This window comes from Falco peregrinus, chromosome 1, assembly GCF_023634155.1.
Source record: "Falco peregrinus isolate bFalPer1 chromosome 1, bFalPer1.pri, whole genome shotgun sequence".
NCBI lineage: Eukaryota > Metazoa > Chordata > Aves > Falconiformes > Falconidae > Falco > Falco peregrinus.
In genome coordinates this window covers 9,140,148-9,162,771 of record NC_073721.1, presented here as the reverse complement: position 1 = coordinate 9,162,771, position 22,624 = coordinate 9,140,148, and the positions used below count along the sequence as shown (strand labels likewise).

General features: G+C 39.9%; 1 protein-coding gene across 2 annotated transcripts in view; it reads left to right on the top strand.

Annotated features, from left to right (window-relative positions):
• The first annotated feature begins 79 nt into the window (after positions 1-79).
• POLR3A (RNA polymerase III subunit A) overlaps positions 80-22,624 on the top strand; it is a 41,125-nt gene continuing 18,580 nt past the window's right edge. For both annotated transcript variants that reach the window (XR_008749745.1, XM_055818319.1), the window contains exons 1-20: positions 80-350; positions 844-979; positions 1,511-1,648; positions 2,162-2,333; positions 3,574-3,728; positions 4,701-4,940; positions 5,903-6,065; positions 6,261-6,397; positions 6,938-7,041; positions 7,628-7,769; positions 8,303-8,443; positions 9,650-9,719; positions 10,425-10,552; positions 12,016-12,154; positions 14,136-14,300; positions 14,588-14,760; positions 15,981-16,092; positions 19,104-19,222; positions 20,689-20,826; positions 22,450-22,620. Coding sequence is in view for 1 of the 2 variants with exons in the window: in XM_055818319.1 (XP_055674294.1) it covers positions 307-350; positions 844-979; positions 1,511-1,648; positions 2,162-2,333; positions 3,574-3,728; positions 4,701-4,940; positions 5,903-6,065; positions 6,261-6,397; positions 6,938-7,041; positions 7,628-7,769; positions 8,303-8,443; positions 9,650-9,719; positions 10,425-10,552; positions 12,016-12,154; positions 14,136-14,300; positions 14,588-14,760; positions 15,981-16,092; positions 19,104-19,222; positions 20,689-20,826; positions 22,450-22,620 (2,787 nt within the window). In the remaining variant the exon portion in view is untranslated. The remainder of the gene's footprint in view (positions 351-843; positions 980-1,510; positions 1,649-2,161; positions 2,334-3,573; positions 3,729-4,700; positions 4,941-5,902; positions 6,066-6,260; positions 6,398-6,937; positions 7,042-7,627; positions 7,770-8,302; positions 8,444-9,649; positions 9,720-10,424; positions 10,553-12,015; positions 12,155-14,135; positions 14,301-14,587; positions 14,761-15,980; positions 16,093-19,103; positions 19,223-20,688; positions 20,827-22,449; positions 22,621-22,624) is intronic.

Sequence of the window (22,624 nt, the reverse complement as noted above, 5' to 3'; positions counted from 1 at the left end):
CCCGGCGGCGGGCGTGGCGGCCAGGCTCGGCCCCGGGACCAGCCAGCCGGGCCCCTCTGCCAAGTACCGGCGCTGTGAGGGGCTGCTTCCGCCTCCCGCCCCGCGGTCCTGCGTGGCTCCGCCCGTGGGCCCCGGAGGCGGCCGTGAGGGGCGGTGCCCTCCCTCAGAGGCGGGTTTAGCCGTGGGCCAGCAGGGGGCGCTGCGGGCGGAGGGTGCTCTGCGCCGCTCGGTGCAGCCGAGCCGCACGCTGAGGGGTTGCCGCTGCCCGACCCATCCCCCCTCCTCCCTCTCCCCCCCCCCGCCGCCATGGTGAAGGAGCAGTTCAGGGAGACAGATGTGGCCAAGAAGATGTGAGCGGGGCGGCCCGTGTGGCGCTGGGCGCGGTGGGAGGCCCTGGGGCCGCTGCCCGGTGTTGGGGGAGCGTCCGGGGTGCCGGCGCGGCCTGCAGCCGCTGCGGGCGGCCCTGGCAGGGAGTTCGGTGTGCGGCGGCGGGGGGGGGGGGAGCGGCGGAGGGAGCTGCGGTTACCGTTTTTCCCCTTTCTAGAGGCGCTGGTGTGGGCTGAGCTGGCCCCGGGCTGGCCGGGCCTGGCTCGGGCCCTGGCTCGGCAGGCGTGTGGCTGTGCAGCTCTAGGGTTGCCTGAGAACATCGGTAAACTTCGGGTAGAAACCACCAATTCACAGAAAAACAGCGCTATTTTGAATAATTGTCTAAAACAATCTACTTCAGTGGTAGTGTGGATGAATTTAACTCCCTTTGCATTGCGTCTGGACACGTAGTAACATATTTCTGCATCTCTGTGAGTACGTGCACATGTGTGACACACGTGAAATTTCCCATCCTAGAAGCCACATCTGTTTTGGCATGAAATCCCCAGAAGAGATGCGTCAGCAAGCTCACATCCAAGTGGTTAGCAAAAACTTGTATAGTCAGGACAACCATCACTCTCCGCTGCAGTATGGAGTACTTGACCATCGCATGGTGAGAACCTTTTCTTTTTTTTTTCCCAAACCCTTTTTATGGAATTACTTGACGTGGTTAGAAATAAGTTGGAACAACTGAAATGTAGTGCTTGTCCAAAATAAGTGCAAATGGCTCTGCTTGAATTGCGTAGACTGTTAGCTGCAGCCACAACTACTTCCTTAGTGCCTTTGGAGGCTTAAGGAAAGTATTCTTTTGAGGCAGGAGATAACTTCTTTCTGCCAGGTTGTTGGGATGCCCAGAGACACATGGCTATAAAAGGCCATATTGTCGGTTAGCGGGCTGTAAGATCAGTTACAAGAGCAGGATGAGTCAATGTCGCTGGTATCAGCAGGGCCTATGTATGAAAGACATTTTTCTTTTTAAGCCTTGGAGTGAGCGTAATGCTACTGACATGCTTCTGATGCTGGGAAAAAGGAGCGGGTCTGCTGTCGGGATAGCTGACTAGTTAGGAACTGTTGTATTTTCTACTAATTCGGTGCATTACAGCTAAATTTTTTTTTCTGTGTGTGTTTTCCCCTTCTCCCAAAGGGAACCAGTGAAAAAGACTGCCCCTGTGAAACCTGTGGAAAAAATCTGGCTGATTGTTTAGGACATTATGGGTACATTGACTTAGAACTACCGTGTTTTCATGTTGGATACTTCAAAGCTGTGATAGGCATCTTACAGGTAAACATGATTATGATTTATTGGCAGAAAAAGGAAAGATGATGCCTGAAAGAGTAATTGAGAAGATCAAGATAGCATAGTATTATAAATTTAACCTTTATGTATCTTGTGTTTTGTAAATTAAATACCACTCTTAGTGATGTAAATACATCTGGTTTATTTTTTGTAGTCTCAGAGTCATTAATTCAATCCATTATTTTTTCCATGGTCATTCAAATTAAATGTATGCCGTATAACTGGCCATTTAGGACATCCCAGTAAATTTGTTTGCTTTGTATGGGTTTTTAAGGTCCTGCAGAGCTTAGAGAAGGACTTGCCTCGTTGACTGTATTTTTCTTTTTTCCATGTACTTTTTTCTGTGTGTTACAGTATATGAATTAGTCTTTCAACCAAGACAATCATATTTAATTTAAAAAATCTGCATTCTACTGAACAACTGAAGTTTTGGTAGGAGAGGTTAGGTCTCTGAATGTGCCTGTTAAACAGCTGTGTTTATGTGTGCTTACATTTAAGATGATCTGCAAAACCTGTTGCCGTATCATGCTGTCAGTGGAAGAAAAAAAACAGTTTTTGGATTACCTGAAGCGGCCTGGCCTTACATATCTTCAGAAGAGAGGGCTAAAAAAGAAGGTGTCTGAAAAGTGCCGAAAGAAAAACACTTGTCCTTATTGTGGTGCCTTTAATGGTGAGTCTTGACGTTAGCAGTTAAAGTTGTCTGCTGTGATGTCTTCTACTTGGCACCAAAATCTTGAATATGCTTCTTTGTTCCACAGTTGATGGGTATATTCTCAGGCCTTCATTAAGAAACAGGGAGTGGCATTCTTAATGCCAGGAACGTGCTTGTTCACATATCATTTATGTGGATATAGGCATTGCCCTAGTTGCTTGGTTTGTTTCATGTGATGCTTCTTCATGGCGGTAAGCAGTATTTGATACTTGAATAATGGCAAAAACCCCATCTGTTTAAGACCTTTCTAAACGTATTAGGAGCTGTTATCAGCGATGTGTGCTTTAACATAGAAGCATTCATAGGCTTGGTAATTTCGAGTCAACTTCATTTTTCATCGTATTAAAACATCTTAAGATTAGATGTGCGTGTTATCCTCTAGTAGGATATCCTCTGCAATTTGAAAGTATTTGAGCTGTGATCATCTTGGGTTACAACGGAATTTGTTCTTCAGGGCAGAATATGTTCGTAAGATTTAACTTTTTTCAAAATCTTTTTTTTTTTTTTTTCTTCCTTCATGTACACTGAACAAGTGATATTACTGTGAAAGGACTTCCAGCGTTACAGATTCGTAGGGGATATTAAATTCATAACTTAAAACTTTGGTTTTAACTCGTGAAAATTGTGGGTTGTTTGTTTTAATGGACAGCAGCCTGAATAACTAGAGCCACATATAAAGGAGGCACAAACAAAAGGCATTTACAAAATTAAGTGGTAGGTCAGTATACTTCAATAAAAATAATTGAGTTTGGAAAGCACTTGTTCCTAGTCTGTGGAAGTTTTGTGAATAATGCTACCTGCATGATATGAAAGTATTTCTCAGATTTTTCTAACAATTTAATTGAAAAATTATTTTGGAAGACAGAAGGATGGTATATAAAGCATGGTATATCTTAGCCTGTGATTGAGGTGAGGGTGAATTTAAACCGCCTGCTTTCAGCTTCAGAAGCCACATCATGATCCAGGCACACCAAGGCAGACGTACAGGGAGATGTTAACCGATTGTTCTCTTGTTTTGTCAATTCAGGCAACTGGTTAATAAAGCTGATAAAGTTTTATTTTATTCTTCTGTTCGCTGAAGGTTTAGCTAGTTTTTGGAATTGTAGCTTACTCAAGTGTTGGAGGGGGTGTTTGGGTTTTTTCCCTGATGTTTTTGTTATTGTTTAAAAAAAAACAACCCACCTTTATTTGCTTGCAGGAACTGTGAAGAAGTGTGGTTTGTTGAAAATAATACATGAAAAGTACAAGACCAATAAGAAAGTCATAGATCCAATAGTATCTACTTTTCTCCAGTCCTTTGAAACTGCCATAGAACATAACAAAGAAGTAGAACCCTTACTGGGAAGAGCTCAGGTGAATTTTATTAAGACTTGAATTTTCAGCTGATTTTTGTGTGTGAAAGGAAACTCCTCAGAGGTTTTAACTGGAGCAGCTTAAGCTTTGTGGTGGTCCAAGATTTTAGTGTGCCAAAAGACACTTGAGGCATGTTTGTATTTATTGCAATAATGCGAACTCTACTAAAATGAAAAATGTAGTTTATTGGTATGTTCTGATACATAGCTCCCTGTAAAGAAAGGAGATGTTCTTGGTGTGTTATACTTCCATAAGCTAGATAAGGGAGAAGAAATAGAGGGCCATATAAACTCGCCATGTACGTGTAGCTTTACTGTAAATCTGAGATGATTACAAAACACAGAAGTGGGTTTTCTCTTCAGGAGAACCCAATGCTGAGAAAGAGAGGAGGCTTAATTACCTAACCTTTTTGTTTCATTCAGCTTTGCCTTGCGCGCAGTTTTGTTTCCTTCTGCTCTTTGCAAGCTGGGAGGATCTCAGGGTACATATTTGAACAGAAAAAATAGTGAATATCTGGAGTTTCTTACACTACAGCAGTAGTTGTGCTAAGAAGAGAGAAATGAAATTTTGAAAGATGATCTAGAAAGTACTGTAGTTAATACTTTTCTTCACTAATGAAATTAATACAATGTACAGTAAGTTTGATCTGAGGTTTATTGAGCTGCTTTGTCAAATAACTATGAAATACTGCCAGTATTTAGTCTTTAGAAGAGAGAGTAACATGATGAGAAGTAAATGCTGATGTACAAGGGGAAAAAAGGAAGGAAAATATATATGAAGTTAACATCTGAGATGCTAAAAGCTTTGGTTAGGATTAAGCAAACCCAAACATAGTTTGGTTTCCATGATTAGTTCTCTATTTACCCTTTAAAAATACTTTAGTTTTGAATAATCAGTAAACAAAGGGAAGAGGGACACATTGAAACTGTTACATGATGGCTTGTTCTCCTCATTCTCCAATGGCTTTTGTAGGAAAACTTGAATCCTTTGGTAGTATTGAACCTCTTCAAAAGGATCCCAGCAGAAGACATCCCTCTGCTTCTAATGAACCCAGAAGCAGGTAAACCTTCAGATTTGATCCTCAGACGACTCTTGGTGCCTCCACTGTGTATCAGACCCTCTGTCGTGAGCGACTTAAAGTCTGGAACCAATGAAGATGACTTAACAATGAAACTGACAGAGATAATTTTCCTTAATGATGTAATAAAAAAGGTGAGTCGTCCTGCCAGGCTCTCAGAGACTGTTGCCTTTGAAATGATTTCACTAGAATTTAATATAGCAAGTGGCTTTACTTGTCTTACTGCTTACAATCTAGCAAGCAATACTGTACTGTGCTGCTGTGTCATTTGGCGTTTTGTTGAACGAAATGGAGAAACTTGCTTCGGATGGAGCTGGCTGACTGGCAGCTTGCAGTACAGGACCTGCTGAAGATCTGCTGGTGGGTTATGGGAAATGTTTTTTCCTTTGAGTTCTGGTCTGTAAGCTCAACTGGTTTTCTTGTTGGTTTTTTTTTTTCCCTCCCATTCCCTTTGGGTTTTTTTTCTTCCTTCTCCCCACTCTGACTATGGCACTTCTTAAGTGGTCGCTTATAATGAAAACGTTATACCTGTTGGGTTGGGGTTTTTTTCTGTGTAGAATTCCTCTGTTTTTACTGCTTCTTTGCCCAGGTTTCAGTTAGCATCGTTATCGCATTGAGGCTAGAAGTAAATGTGACAATTTATCATTTTATTTAGAAAAGTTCTACCAGACTAATACTTTTCAGGCTTTTCAAAACTAGTCTGTTGTCAGGCAGACAAAGTCAAGTGAGTGCTGACTCTCCCATAATTGCCAAAAATTATTGTTTACAGGTAATTTTCCTGGCTGTGAAGTTACATTAGCTTAACTTAAGTGGCATGGGAAAAATGTAATTTAAACAAATGCATAGTTTTGTGAGCTTTTGTCCAAAGCTGATGATAGCCAAAGGAAGTTTTTTGCTGGGTTCTCTTGTGAGTGGCCTTAGTATCTTACATAGCACTATGCATCCTGTTGTAAAGTTGTTTTGCCTTTTTCATTCCAGTGTATGAATTTTTTTAACGTTTAGTTTCGAAAGAAGAGTTGTACTCCGAGCAGAAAAATTCTTTGCTAGTTTAGCGTTCTTACACTTATTTTCCTAACTGGATTACTGTTTTGTTTAGCATAGGATATCAGGAGCCAAGACACAGATGATTATGGAAGACTGGGATTTTCTTCAACTACAGTGTGCCCTGTACATTAATAGTGAGCTCTCCGGAATTCCTCTCAACATGGCACCTAAAAAATGGACCCGAGGTTTTGTTCAGAGACTTAAGGGAAAGCAAGGTTTGTCTAAAGTTGTTTTTAATTATCTCCTTTTTTTTTTTTTTTTTAATTAATCCACAAATATTTGCTATTCCAAAGCATCTCTCCGCCACTATGTGTTGCGCTTTATTGAAGTACCTTGAGAGATGTTCTAATATGCTGTCTTAACAGGCAACATTTTGAAACAATTTTTTTATAGAAGAGTTTTCACTTTAGGTCGGTTTAGAGGCAATCTGTCTGGAAAGCGAGTGGATTTCTCTGGCAGAACGGTCATTTCACCTGATCCTAACTTAAGAATAGATGAAGTAGCAGTGCCTATTCATGTCGCTAAAATACTAACCTTTCCTGAAAAGGTAAGTAGCATAGAACCAAAACTTTTTTTTATTTTTTTAAACCAGACCTCAGTGTTTTTCTTTATAGTCTTACTATAAAAGGGAGTCAATGTATTCCTTTATGTTCAAAATGTCATTCAGTGATGCTTTGCCAGTTGCATTGCTGCTGGTAAATGAAGGTTGTGGTGTCAGATACATGCGAATACTGTGAAGGCATACGGTGTAAGGAATGACATGTCGAGAGAGAAGTTTTGCTTGGTAGTTTTTTAACTTTATATAGCTTCATGTGTTTGTTGGTGTATCTGTCTAAGGAGTGGTTGGGTACTTTTATTCCTGAATTTACTTCCCAGACTTTTAATTTAATTTCACTCTGAATATTCTGCTCTAAGATTGACTTACATTTTTCTGATCTATTTCCTCCTGCCTGTTCGCTTCAGCAGCTGGAGGCTTTGAGGGGGATTTTCAGTTGAGCCTAAAATTAGAAAATGCAGAAACGACCAACAGAAACAAGAGGTCTGAAAAGTGTTTCGTTTGTTTCTTATTGAAGTCTTTATGCAACAGGTGAACAAAGCAAATATTAATTTTATGAGGAAACTTGTCTGTAATGGTCCTGATGTTCATCCTGGAGCCAACTTCATCCAGCAAAGGCACACGCAGATGAAAAGGTAACATGCTTATCTGTAATGATTCGCTTCTTATTTCTCCCCATCAGCTTGTTCTTACTGCAGTGTGAAAGCCTACAGGGATTAATGTTTATTTTCAGAATCTTTTATAAAAGGCAGTAACAAAAAATTGTCATGATCTCTTCAGGCTTAGTGTACAATTTCTTTTCAGATAATCTGTTACATTTAAATGTACATACTAATGATAGTGGACTGCAACTATGTGGTTTGGTTTTTTATGACTAAATTTTTCTTATTTGAAGTAGAGGGAATAGTACAGACATAAATGAAAATGGGCAGTTGTGGGCACGTACTGGCTGTTTTCGTGGGAGAGCTAATCTGCGGTCAGGTTATGGGTAGTAAGTGATAGTATATGAGTAAAACGCCCTATACTGCCTGATAGCGTTGAAACAAATTCTTTATTTTTATAAATGATGCAATCCACACCAGTGTTGTCTTCTTGTTATTGTAATACAAATGCTCCAATGTTTAATGGAAGAGCTTGCATTATAAACACAATTTATTTTCAGTTGTCTTTACATCTTTCTGACTTTTTCTTCTGACTTCATTGTTACGTCTTACTAATAAGATTTTTGAAATATGGAAACCGAGAAAAGATGGCCCAGGAGCTGAAGTTTGGTGATATCGTGGAGCGACATCTCATAGATGGTGACATAGTCCTGTTCAACCGACAACCGTCTCTTCATAAGCTGAGCATCATGGCTCACATAGTAAGTGCAAACGCAGCCTAACATGCAGGAGGTGTGGCCCTGAGGGGGACGAATGTGATCTGCCTTCGCTGGTGATTCTCACTTACACCAAAATAAACAGCTGCTTTTGAAACGCTCTGTGGGAATGAGTACAGTGCAGTTGTGCTTTTGCGTGGGAATTGATGCCTAACTGGGCAGTATGCTGCCTGGACAATTCTGTTAATACTCATAATTAACCTTGGTATCTGTTCTTGCGTAAGCATTTAATTTTTGTAGAGTTGATGTGAACTCTACAAAGCATGTTGTGTTCTGGGCTTTGTGTAAATTCTTCATAATGGAAGTCATTATCTACGTTTGTATAACGTAACCTGACTACAATTTCTGTCAGTTCCTGTTCGAGTTAAATTCTGTAATCGGAAATTTTGACTCATGTCTGTATTAAAAAGAAAAGATAAAGCTCACAAGGAAGCACTGTGGCATGGCTTTTCATCTTTCAGCATGCTTGACTGCATGTGCATCACTTTGTTGTTGTTGTTGTTTTTGTTTTTCCCCAGGCTAGAGTAAAACCTCATAGGACATTCAGATTTAATGAATGTGTCTGTACACCATACAATGCAGACTTTGATGGAGATGAGATGAACCTTCACCTTCCTCAGACAGAAGAAGCAAAAGCAGAAGCACTTGTTTTAATGGGGGTAGGTTGATAATGTTGGGGTTGGGATTTTGCTAGTGACAGGTGGGCTGAGCTCTGTATTTCTTAACATGCGTGTGAAATCTGGAATATTATCAAGATTCCTGGATGTGGATATTGTGTGACTGTGAAGCTGCCTGAAGACTAGTTAGGACTGTTACGCAGTGGCAGTCCAGTAGACTTATGTTTAGCACCCGTGGAAAATTCAGTGGTTTTAAGTAGGTGTCAGTAGTCTTTTTCTGCCTGACTGTCCTTAGTGATTGCTACCAAAATAGGGTGGCTCTTTCGCCAGTGTCCTGGTTTCGGATAGGTACTTAGCATTGTGGTCTGACAGCCCAGCAATGGCAGACAGTGAGACTGACTGGAAATGAGGCAGCAGTAGTGTGCTTGTACTGGAGTACAAGTTTACTAGTTTACTAAGAGTACCAGTTTACTAGAGAAGGCAGGAGACAGCGGGCTCTTGGGGAAGAGAAAAAAGGGAGAAAGAGCATAGATAAAGAAGGATCCGATGGTTGCAGGCAGTGATCTGTGGTGTGAAAGTAGTGAATAGTGTCAGTCTGAGGATTTTGCAGTAACTGCTCCTTGAGGGTGACTACATGCTGCTGCTATTTCAGACGTACCACGCAACTGTTGGCTGCAGAATGTCTTGGCTTGCTGGACTGATTAGCAAGCTTAAGAACTGCCCTCTCCCCATGGTTCAGGCAAAACTGTGCTGCATAGGTGGGGGCGGCTAACTGGAGAAGTAGTCTGAGTAAGATGTAAGAAAATGGGGCCAGTGCAAGTGGCTAGTTTGATTATTGTGTATCAGTAGGGGCCACAGAACTTGAAATATTTCGGTATCTCCCTGTAGCAAGCATAACCTCTTTTGTCCCTTCTTAGGTTCCCAAAGCTAGTTTTCCCTTCCCTGTCCTGTTTGAACAGTAACCTACCAAACACATCAATTTGATTGCAACTTCTGCTTTGGAAACAGAATATTTAATTTCCAGCAACTGTTCTCAAATTGTTCCTTAACTGTCAATGGACTGTAGCACAATGAAACTTCTAGTTTATTTTTTCTGTCTTTGAAGAAAGCAGTACTTTGATTTAGAATAAACTTTGCCAATATTTGCTGAAATAACTGTCTTAAATGCTGTTTCCTTCTGAATGACAAATGACGGTGTCTTCAAATGTGTCTTTTTTTTCATTCTGTCTTGTTTCTTATATCATATAGACTAAAGCAAATTTGGTAACACCAAGAAATGGAGAACCTCTTATCGCTGCTATTCAGGATTTCCTCACAGGTGTGTATATAAGCCAGTTTTAAAGCTGTGTGATTTAACAGTTGTTCCATCAGGATCACTACCCTCTTTTGAGAATTTTTCTGTATTAATTAAAAAAATGCTCCTTTCACAAGTCAGTGGTATTATGAAATGAAGGCTGTTGTTAGTCTGAAATATTATGATATCCTCAGAATCTTCTGATACTGTCTGCCTTTCTGACTGCAATTATTTATTACCTTTGCGTATGTTTTGCACTGTTTCTCTGACAGAGGAAATGAATGGTTGAGGTCTTTGTATGCACTAGGTAGACCATATAAACTGCTTATAATTATGGTAGAGGAGTTGAATTCATCAGTCAAAAATTAGTTTCAACCTGCAGTAAGTACCTTCAAGTTTCCTTAACTCTTCGGGAAACATCTGATGAATTATACAAAAGAAAGTGTACAAAATTTAATGCCAAGGCCTTATTTTTACCTATGGAACAGAGTTAGAGAGAGAGAACAGATTATAGAAATGCACTGGTTCAAATTTTTAGAAATTTGAGTGCGTAGCAATGAAAGAAATAACTCTGGAAAGGATTTACAACTAAAGCAGTCTAAACTATTGTCATTTTGCATAGTAAGTATGTAACTAGCATTAGAATGAAATCATTGATACTGAATATGCAATAGCTTTTAAATTTAATCTCATTTTAGTCTGTCACATTAATAATGTTTTACGTTCTAGGTGCCTATCTTCTTACATTAAAAGATACCTTTTTTGATCGAGCCAAAGCCTGTCAAATTATTGCTTCTATCCTGGTTGGCAAGGATGAGAAGATTAAAGTTCGTCTCCCACCTCCAGCAATTTTGAGGGTGTGTCAAACTATTTTTTAAAATGTTACTAAGCTGCCTTCTGTTGTTTGGTTTTGACACGTGGTAATGTTCGCAGCAGAGACAGTTCTTGTTTTCTCTGACATCAGTTTTGTATGAAATTTAGTATTTGTAAGTGCAAGGATCAGAATTCAGGGTCAAAGCTATGCAGAAGTTGTTGCATGGTTCCTGATCCTGAACAGTCAACTTTGCATGGTACAGTGGGGATGCAGGGTTCCTTAAGAATTCAAACACAGCTTTGCCTACTCTCCTGCTACCCTGAGACAGACCACTTGGCTGTTTGTGGTCAGTAGAAGATCCATCATTCTTAGTAACCTCACTGTTACTGGCTGTACAGACTAATACACAGCTAAGTGGACAGTTACTCCTTGAGTGTCCTCAAGTAATGTCCTGAAATGCTCAACAGTTCTGTGTTTCAGTATCCCAAATCTAGGAGGTATTAAACCTGGGAAATAGTATGCTTTAGTTGTTAATCTGTGTTTAAGATAAAAGAAGATAGTGCCTTGTGATTAGGTTAGTTGGTTGGGGTTTTTATTGGTTCACGTATGGAAAATATTTATTATGGAGAGCAGAGTATTTGTGTATTTGTCACAGACTTTGGAGAGAGCTATGATGTCATATAAGCCCTCATTCGCATACATTTAAGGGTGTCTGTATTTGATTAATTTTGTATTTGAGGCAAACAGTATTGTTTTGAGATAGTTGGGTACATTTTCAGGTTTGTTAAATACTAAGTACTAGTGTATAAATTTGGGGATTTTTTTATACCCTTGAATTTCACAATAAGTGTAATATTAGGGAAATTCAGAAAGTGAAATTGAAATGCCAGTGAATAATACTGGTTTAAAGCAAGGTCAGAGCAATTATGGGCAGTATCTAATGTGAATTTTATAAATTTATATGAACATTTGCTAATAGCCAGGAGCAGGGATTCTTCGACTGCTTTGGTCACTCCAAATGAATAATTTTAGTGCTAGCTGTGAGAGTTACTTATGTTTAACTACAGCTGAAGGGAATACATAATTGTGTGGGGTTTTTTAACTGAAAAATTTGTACCAAAGACACTACATAAAGAAGGAATTGTGAGTGTTTAACCTCTTTGAGAAGTGAAATGGTAGTAGCAGCATCTTTTTTGTTTCTTTAGTTTTCTAATCAGGAAGGGAAACATGACAGTAAGAGGGAGCAATAGAGCATGTTTCTCTAAATGAACGCAGATGCCCTTATATAAAGGATAACCATTCAGCAGTCAGTGTTTCTGTATCTATAATAAAGTGCATAATACTTCCCCCCTCAAAGGAATGCTACTGTGCACTTCTGCAAGTATAGTTCAGCATAGAAAGGTTCTGTATAGAAAACCATTTTACGATTAAATTCTTGCTTGTTGTTTTACTGTAGTTGTAATATAAATTCTTTAATCCTAATTCTTGTCTTTTTGTTTCTCGAAGCCTGTAACACTCTGGACAGGAAAACAGGTTTTCAGCCTCATTCTCAAACCCAGTGATGATTGTCCTGTAAAAGCCAATCTACGAACCAAGGGCAAGCAGTATTGCGGCAAAGGGGAAGACCTGTGTTACAATGATTCTTGTGAGTGACGCTTCTAAGGCTGTGTTTTCCAAGAAATTGTACCTATTGTTTTGTTGAGTTTGTTGCTGTTGAGCTGACTGTGGGAGTTAAAGCAGTACTTCACATAAATATCCTTGAAGTAAGAAATAAAACTATGCAGTTTTTCCTCAAAAGCTGAAGTCATGTTGAACACCAAAGAAAAGACTTGGGTGTTTTCTTGTAATAAAATCTTTTGTATGATGCTAGGCTTGTCGTGATAGTAACGTAATATTTGTACGTAAGAGAAAGATAAAAGCAAAGCAGCTTAGGAAGTGGTTGTGCAGAGGGCAAATGGAAAAATTTAATATCCTAAATGGGTTTAGTAATACAGGGATTAGAAGTCAAAACAGTGAAAGGAGTTTAGGGTATGTAAGGTGGGTAGATATCCCTAGGATAGCAAACCGTCTGTATCCTTCCAGTTAGGGAAGTCAGAGTGGCAGATGGAATGCAGAGCATGAGAGTTGAAGAAGCTGTAGGAGACAAGCAAGGCTTTGCTTATTATTCGTTTGTCATTCATGTGGTAACAGGTGGAAAAGAACTTGAGCAGGCAAGATTAGCTTGGTGCCTTGCTGCTCGGAAGTGTGAGTTAAGGAACTTGGGGAGGGACCATTGGTTTACAGTGTATCTGTCATGCAATGTTGATGTCAGAAAGATTTTACCAATTAGGACTCGAATCCACTCTGCACCAGACTCTGAGCGATTCTTTAGAAGATAGGACCACTTCATAGTTGTGGGGTTGGTTATAAACATGGTGGCATGTTTTTTCAGCCTCTTAAAGAATGTGGGGTGGAAGGTAACAATAATCCTGTTCACACTCATGTGAACACAGAGCGTCTTTGCTCCACAGTATTTTCATGTTAGGAAGTACGGGAAGAACTTCCATTTTCTGAGTTTGACAGTAGCAGATGATGCAGAAAACTTTTGGATTTCGTTGGTGGCTCTGTTCAGTTCTTTGAAGAAAGTTAATTTCTGAAGCAACGCTAGTTTTCTTCAGAAAGTTCTCTGCAAATTCTCCAAAATCTCAATAAATCCTTGTATCACATTTTTATTATATATAATAAGCAATAGAGCAATGACTTCTGGTTCAAGATGATTACCTAGATTCACATTGAAGATATTGAGCATAGAGTACAGTGTGCAAACGTCTACAGCATTCCGCATAAAATGATATAAATTGGATCCATCTACAGACACCAGTTCTTTGAAAGGTACATAATGAGGATGAGCATATATTGTACTGTTATCATAGAAAATTTGTCTAAGGTACAGGTACAGAAGATTATTTTTAATTGGCTAAAGGCTGAAGCTTAGAAAGAAGATTCAGTGCCTGAAGTGGAAGGTTCCTGACGAAGCAAAAGTAAATAATTCAAAAGAGGCAGTGGGTACAGGCCTACAGGCAAGACGGATGTCGTTATGATATTCTTGTAATTAAAGAGACATCAGAGTCCAAGTGTGTCTTTTAAATTTGGGCTGTGCCTCCAGAGGTGATTCAGTTGAACTGAATATCAGAATCTTTGAGTAACAGAACTGTAACTTCACTTCTGCAATTCTGTTGCTCTACTTTAAGTAAATAAACAAATACTATTGGTTTATTATGCATGATTGAGGGCTTCATTTCTGGACAGATGAGATTGAAGGCTTTGTTCTAGTTCAGGAAACAATTTTTGATTATTTTTTTTACAAAAAGGATTCTTCACAGTGTTTCTCACAAGTCTTAAATAGGCTACAGTTGCCTTTCTAAGAAGGGAAATAAAATTTAACTTCAGTTGATAAGGCTGGGTCATAGGCCGTTCCCCTAAAATACTTACTCACGCACATCTCCAGAGACATTAAAGGTATGTCTTTGGGGTTTGTTCTTTTAATGAACAGAGCTTTTATTTAAAAACCTACTCCACAACCGATTACTAGAATTTACCTAATGTTCTCAAAAATGGATGATTTCTTTTTGCCTTTTTGTTTCTAGATGTCACAATTCAAAACAGTGAGTTAATGAGCGGCAGTATGGACAAAGGAACCTTAGGTTCAGGATCCAAGAACAATATATTCTACATCTTGCTGAGAGACTGGGGACAGGTAGAAGCTGCAGATGCCATGTCACGACTAGCCAGACTTGCTCCCGTCTATCTTTGTAAGTACATTTCCTTGTAAAATAGTATCTTAAAGCAGAAATACAGAGCAATCAAGCAAGATTTTTGCTTCAAATATAATATACTGTGTTTAAAAAAAATAAAATAAGCTAGCTGTGAAGCTGGCAGAAACAACGAAACACCTGATTGTGCTTATGATGGTCATATGGTGGGAGGAAAAAATAGAAGTTCCTGATAGTAATATTTCTAGGTTTTAATTTGTTTACTCTGTATGAGATTGAGCTACCGATATAATGTATTTAATTATTATTATTATTTTTAATAATAGCTAATCGTGGCTTTTCAATTGGAATTGGTGATGTAACCCCTGGGCAAGGCCTGCTAAAAGCGAAGTATGAGCTCCTGAATGCTGGCTATAAGAAATGTGATGAGTATATTGAAGCTCTGAACACTGGCAAGCTACAGCAGCAGCCTGGTTGTACTGCAGAGGAGACGCTAGAGGTAAAATTTCTAATTTAAATCACTGTATATTTAGAGACTTAGCAACTATATTCATGTAAATTGTGAAGTTCGAAGCTCTCTTCTGAAACCTATAGATAGGAGCAAATAGGGTCCCTAGGTATGTATGCAACTTTAGCTGAATCTGTTTAGGCTTAACATTTAGATGCTTGTATGCATCTAAAAATGTTAGATAAATACTAAACAACTAAGATCCTCCCTCCCTCCAGGCTGGATGTATTGGGGCGACATACAAGAGAATACAATTACGTAGGTAATTGGAACAGGGTTAATTACATTTTTCAGTATTTGCTAAGTTAGTAAAGAACAGTAATGATAAAGAACTTAATCCAAGAAGCAAAACGTTCCTTTAGTTATAGATGTGTTTATATGCAAGTGTTTTCTTGACCCTTACTGGGGCAAAAGTTAAGTGGTTATGCTGGTTTTTTTCTTCTGTAGAAGTTTTGATGAGGAGCAGTGAATGTTGCCCAAAAGCTTATGAATGGCGACTTAATGAAGTCAGGTGAAAAACACAGTTTTCATTGTATTCAGTGGTTCTATACATCTGTTGTCTTGGCTAGTCAATGACAAGTATTTACCTTTAAAAAAAGTAGAAAGAAAAAAAAAAGAAAGAAACCAAAGCAACAACAACAACAACCAACCAGAAAAACCTTACCCTATGATGAAGTACTGTCAGTTTTCCAGTTTGAAGTGGCAGTCTGGCTGAAGGAGGAGCCTTGCAGTCTTTCCCACTCTTCCTCTTTTCAGACACCTGTGTATGTCATAAAGTGTTTTTTTTGATGCTGTTGTTACTTTTTTAACAAATGGAGAGATCATCTTTGTACTCTCTGACAGCAGTCCAAAATATTTTTTTTTATATCTTTTTTTATTTTTTTCCTCCTTTGTGGTAACTTTTCACATAGTGCAATGAGATTTAAAGCTTAGTTCAGTGCTCAGTTTAGCTTAAATTGGTGCTGCTGACAAAAGAGGTTGGCATGTTCCTGGCTACCTGTCTTATCCCAGCAAAGACTTTTTGTGCAGCAAACTGGAAAGTTATACAAGTTAGAAGTTAAACTTGTTTTCCTCAAAGCAATGTCTAGGTTTCTTTCTCTCTTGTATTTAGAATTTCCTTTGACTATTGAAGGTATTGCTGGCAAGTGGTAGAGTACTGTTAGCATATGGTATCTTTTAACAAATGCTGAATTCTGAAATTTGGTTTTCAGGCCTTAATCCTTAAAGAACTCTCTGTTATCAGAGATCATGCTGGCAGTGCCTGTCTCAGAGAACTGGACAAGAGCAACAGTCCCCTTATCATGGCTCTCTGTGGTTCTAAAGGTACGTATAGCTAAACTTTGTAAGTAGATTGCATGCTCCATCACTGTTCTCAAAATTACTTCTGTTGTCTTTATAGCTTGTTTTACGCAGTCAGTTGTGCAAGTGTTACTTTCATGTCATATAGATTTGAAGTGACGCTTCTCAGTAAGTACAGTTTGGGTATAGTTAATTAAAATCATGCTGATGTGCTAGTTTTTGTATCTTTAAAGTTTTAGTACAAGTTGAAAAGCATCCTTAAGATGTTCTTAATACATGAATTAACTCATCAATAGAAAGGGTTCAGTTGCATTTCTGACTTCAGTATCTCTATCACATAGAAAAATCAAGTGGAAATTACATAAGGGATTGGAACTCATATTTCAGAGAATCATAGAATAGTTCGGGTTGCAAGGGATCTTAAAGACCATCTAGTTCCAGCCCCCTGCCACGGGCAGGGACACCCTCCACCAGCCCAGGTTGCCCAAAGCCCCGTCCAGCCTGGCCTTGAGCACTGCCAGGGATGGGGCACCCCCAGCTGCTCTGGGCAGCCTGGGCCAGCGCCTCGCCGCCCTCACGGGGAACAATTTCTGCCTTATCTCTCATCTCAGCATACCCTCTTCCAGTTTAGAGCTGTTCCCCCTTGTCCATTTCCCCTTGTCCCATTGCTACCTGCCCTTGTAAAAAGTCCCTCTCCGGCTTTCTGGTAGCCCCCCACCAGGTACGGGAAGGCTGCTCTGGGGTCTCTCCAGAGCCTTCTCTTCTCCGGGCTGAACCGCCCCAGCTCTCTCAGCCTGCCTTCACAGGAGAGGGGCTCCAGCCCCCGGGTCATCTTGGTGTCCCTCCTCTGGGCTCGCTCCAACAGTTTCATGTCCTTTTTAAGTTGGGGGCCCCAGAGCTAGATGCAGCATTCCAAGTGGGATCACACGTGAGTGGGGTAGAGGGGGAGAATAATCTCCCTTAACCTGCTGGCCACATTTTTTGATGCAGCCTGGGGTACAGTTGGCTTTCTGGGCTGCAAGCGCACGTTACTGGGTCATATTGAGCTTCTCGTCCACCAACACCCCCAAGTCCTTCTCAGGGCTTTTGTCCACCCATTCTCTGCCCAGCCTGTATTTGTGCTTGAGATTGCCCAGTCTAGGTGCAGCACCTTGCACTTAGCTTTGTTGAATTTCATGAGATTTGTTAGGGCCCACCTCTCAAGCCTGTCAAGGTCGCCCTGGAGAGTGTCCCTTCTCTCCAGCTTGTCAGCAGCACCACACAGCTGGGTATTGTCAGTAAACTTGCCCACTTGTTGTGGACAAACATCCCACCATCCATGTCACCCACAAAGACAGTTCTGGTGCCAGTGCTGACCCTTGAGGAGCACCACTCGTCACCACACTGGTCTCCCCATGCACGTCGAGCCATTGACCGCAACTCTGGGTGCAACCATCCAGCCCAATTCTCTATCCACCAAGTGGTCCACATATCATATCCAGGTCTCTCCAGTTTAGAGACAAGGATGTCAAACAGGACAATGTCAAAAGTTTTGCACAAGTCCAGGTAGATGACACGAGTTGCTTTTCCCTTGTCCGCCAGTGCTGTAACCCCGTCACAGAAGGCCACCAGGCACAATTTGCTCTTGGTGAAGCTGTGTTGGCTGTCATCAGTCACAGTCTTATTTTCCATGTGCCTTAGCATAGTTTCCAGGAGGATCTGCTCCATGATCGTGCCAGGCACAGAGGTGAGACTGACCAGCCTGTTGTTCCCTGAGTCTTCCTTATTTCCCTTATTAAAAACAGGGGTTACATTTTCCCTTTTCCAGTCAGTGGTGGCTCCACCAGACTGCCATGACTTCTCAAAGATGATGGAGAGTGGTTCGGCCACTTCATCTGCCAGTTGCCTCAGGACATGCAGACGCATCTCATCGGGTCCCGTGGACTTGTACACCTTCAGGTTTTTCAGATGGTCTTGAGCCTGATCTCCTACAGTGGATGGTTCTTCATTCTCTTAGTCCTGCCTTTGCCTTCTGCAGCTCGGGCAGGGTGGCTGGAGCAGCTGCCAGTGAAGACTGAGGCAAACAAGGTCATCCTTCTCCGTGTCCCGGGGAAGAAGGTCTGCCATTTCCTTCTGGAGAGTACCCACGTTCTCCCTAGTCTTCCTTTTATCACCGATGTACCTATAGAAGCTGATCTTGTTGTCCTTGACGTCTGTGGCCAGATCTAATTCTGTCAGGGCTGTAGCTTTCCTAACCTCACACCTGGCTGCTCAGACAATTTCGCCCTGTTCCTCCTAGGCTACCTGTCCTTGCTTGCACCCTCAGCCATCTTCACTGCTTTGTTTCTGAAGGACCACCTGTGTAGTAAATGCTTGTTTTGTACTCAAATTACTATCTGAGGTTTCCATTGTTTTCTGTGAGAATTGGAAGAAATCACCGTTTGCCTTTGTTTATTTGTCTCTAATAAACTGTGGAAAGCCCTCAAGGTAACATTTTCTATTTCTGAAAAAATACTGGAATCTAAGAAGAAGGATATTAAGTGTGTAATTTAAGGGAGGGGGGCCATTGTTTGCAAGGATGTTCAGCAAATAAAACTTCTGAGTTAGTGACTTAATTCTTTAGGACTTAATGTGTTCTAGGAATCTTTGTAGACACTGAGCCCTTCATCAAAAATATTGTTAGAATATGTTTATTGAAGAAATTGTGAAGCAAAATAGGTAGGTTAGGATTATGGGTTGTATAAAAAACAATCCGTAATACACAACAGGATAATACAAGGACTGTAGGCAAATAGTGGTGGTGTGACTCTCTATGACAGGAAGAAAAAAGTGTTAGGAGTTGTTAGCAGTATCGTTGGCTAACTTAGTTGTCAGTCTCTGCATAAATGCTGAAATGAACAGGACAAGTAATGGAAAAGCTTTGTTAACTGTTGCAATTCTAAGCGCATTTTTGATGAATTGTGAAGCTAAATAATCTTCGTTAAAGTAAAGATAGCTCATTAGAGGAGCAGTGATATTCTTCATTTGTGAGTGAGATTTTTTTTCTTTCTTTTCAGGCTCCTTCATTAATATTTCCCAGATGATTGCTTGTGTAGGTCAGCAAGCTATCAGTGGGTCCCGAGTTCCTGATGGATTTGAGAACAGGTCCTTGCCTCACTTTGAGAAGCATTCTAAGGTAATTCTGTATGTTTGCAGCACACTGTAAAGAAAAGTGAAAGAAGTTGCCTTAAACCATTTTAAGAAGGACGGATGATAGGATGTTTTCATGTGACATGGTGAAGCAAAAGGATCACATATGGTGAATGTGAAATATTTTGAATGTGCTTTGGTAGTTAACAGTAGTGTGAATTGCTATAGGATGTCTAGTTAATTTGCATTTTTACAGAGGAGCCTTGCTTAGACCTTTCTAATTTAGTAAAATTGAAGTATGACAATATATTTTTAGTTCTCTTGAGAGTTCTAAAAATCATTTGTTGAAGTATCTCTGTTGGCTTATGTTTCACTGCACTAAGACATTTTAGGACAACTGCTGGGTGTGTGTTGATATCTTCAGACAGGTGAAATATGCCAGAGAAACTCTTCTGGAGTCTTTTTTTTTTTTTTTTTTTTTTATTGTCTTTTTGTTTTTTCTTCCCACTAGGATAGGTACCATGGGCTACTCTGACTGTTCCATCTTTGAGTTCTGTTCTACATTAGGCAATAGGAGTCTCATGCACTTGTTAATACAATTCAGTGAGATTCTTTTTTTTTTTTTTTCTTTTTTTTTGAAAAAACTGCTCTCTGAAATCTCATGATCAGTACAGAACCTTCTAGGTATCAGCCATCAATCTTGTTAGTGTGTTAGTCAGATAAGTGTCAGGTGGCAGACATGGCACTTGCATGTCTCATTAAACATCCAAATTTCTTTTTCTGAGTTCTGTAACGTAATTTTTATTTCTTTTCTGAATAAATTAAAGAATTAAAAATCCTTCGTGGATTAAATGAGAAGGTGAAAGTTACATTTTAACTCTAGCTTTTTAACTGATTTAGAAAGCCCTACCTGTTAACAAAAAGTGATCTTCTAAGGTGAACCTCTTTGTAGCCTATACATAGTTCTGTGGGGTTGTGGTGGCAGTTTGTTGTTACTTGAATTGAAGGGATGCCTGCATAAAGTTCATGGGCAAGAACTCTTCTCAGGGGTGAGAGCATTTGAAAAAAGCAGTTATGTACGTATCTCCAGTTGTATTTTTACTGTATTCCTTAGTCTTCCGCGCTGCAGATACCTTTGCTATACTACTGCAAAATGAATGTTCTTATCGCCTTTTAAATTTTTGCAATGTTAAGGGAGGCTGAAGTGTTAGAAGATGGTGTAGTGTTTGCAAGGAATGGCTAGAAGCATGACAAGGCTTGGAGGAGGAGGAGGAAGAAAGTCTATTAGATTAGTTTGCAAGAACTAGGCCAGGGTTTTGAAGCATTTATTCAGATCTGTAATGCAAATGTTGAACTTCAAAGCTAATTGCAGCTGAGATGATTGCTCCGTGTTTGTGTATGGATTGGCTAACTATCTGAAAGAATTTAGATGACATACAATGTGTTTCTCTGTAACATGCATATAGAATGTATATTGCATTTTAACCATTGTTTTCCCACTCTTCTTCGTAGCTCCCAGCAGCAAAAGGCTTTGTTGCTAATAGCTTCTACTCTGGGTTGACTCCCACTGAATTTTTTTTTCATACAATGGCTGGTCGAGAAGGTCTGGTTGACACAGCTGTGAAAACAGCCGAAACTGGATATATGCAGGTAACTGTCAGTGGAGTGGGGTTTTTATCAGTCTTGCAAAAGAAGGTGTTTCAAATGTACATTTTGAGGTGAGGGGTGGGGGAGAAGTGCATACATTATGTGTGTGTGTATGTTTGTTTTTAGTGTAACAGAGTAATTTATGCTGTGAAATATTGGTTTCTAAAGCAGACCTCAGGCAATGGTACAGTAGCATGCTTGCATTAAGGTGTTCCCTCTTGAGTAAGGGTGATAAAAGCCCTTGTTCTATGGAATTATTGAGAACTGCTTTCTATGTAGCATGTGTTCCATCCATCACATGGGTTTTAGGAAGTTTTGTCCATATGTTGTAACACAGATTTGAGTTGCGAGTGCTTTTTCAGAGATGGTGTTTCAACACTGAGAAACAGAGAACACAGATCCTTGGTTTGGGTTATTTAAAAGGTGGTCTGGGTGACAGAAATTCAGTTAAAGCTCCCTTTCAGTATCTGTCCTCTTAAGGTAACAGGCACCTTGGCCATATAGACTTAAAGTTCTGCAAGTTGTTGGTGTCTTGGGCTGCATCTCCTGTGAAAATAAATGTCCCTTTGACAAAGCTTCTTGCTATTACAAGCAGCCTTAAGACTTCAGTGAAAACATTTAAGTAATTGTTTAAGTATAGTACTTTTCCCAGTGTAACGGGCCGTAGAAAAGCCAAGATAATTTGGAGCTGGGGACACATTCAGAGATATGCAAGTAACTGCAAAGACTGAAACCAGTTTCTTTTGGGGTGGGTGATTAATTAGACCACTTGTCTCCCCAAAGTAACAGAATAATGTTTGCATGTGTGTAAGTATATATAAATATAATAAGCAGGCTGCAGAATATTTTTTCTCATCAATTTTCACCCTACAGGAATGACCTGTAATACTTGGACTTTGTAATTCTTTTTTTTTAAAGAAACAACATTTATTTCATCTTACCTTGATCCTCCTCAGTAACAAAAAATTACCAATTTATATTCTTCAGGGAGCTAATTTATTTTCATAGAACAGTGAAGTCCATCCTTCAAGTACAAATGTTTTTAACCATTAATGCTTCACAGCATGCTGCCTTCTAGGGAGACGGAGGAAGGAAAATGGTAGTAAAGCTATTTCCCAATACAAAGAATTAATGTAAAAGAAGTAGCTAACACTGGTAGAAAAATAGCACCTTCTGGCTTTGGCAGATGAGCTCTTTGGTTTTTGTCAGTGAAAATAATTGTTGACTGGTTTTGCTTCCATACACAAAAAGTGTTGTATCACTTGAGAAATAAGCCTGATGAAGAATATGAATATTCTGTCAAAAAAAACCAACCCAGATTCCTCAGCCTGTAATAGGTTCTTGCAGCCTAGCGTCAGGCTTCCATGTGGCAGAATTTCTAAATGTGGAGAATTATGTTGTTGCTTTAAATTTTGTTATTCTTGGCTTTCATGTTTTGAGGAATGTACAGTGAAGCCCTAGGGATAATGTATGACTTAAAATAGGTTTTTATGCCTGCTAATCACTATGTCACAGGTATTTCCAGGGTCCAATTTCTGTATTTTTTGTAATCTCAAGCAATAGCTACTTTTAAAAAGATCCCATTTATTTTCCTTGAAAATACTATTTTTTTTCCTTTTTCTTTAGAGGCGACTGGTAAAATCACTTGAAGATCTTTGCTCACAGTATGATTTGACAGTCAGAAGTTCTACTGGTGACATTATACAGTTTATTTACGGAGGAGATGGCTTGGATCCTGCAGCCATGGAAGGGAAGGATGAACCACTAGAATTCAAGCGTGTTCTAGACAATATCAGGGTAA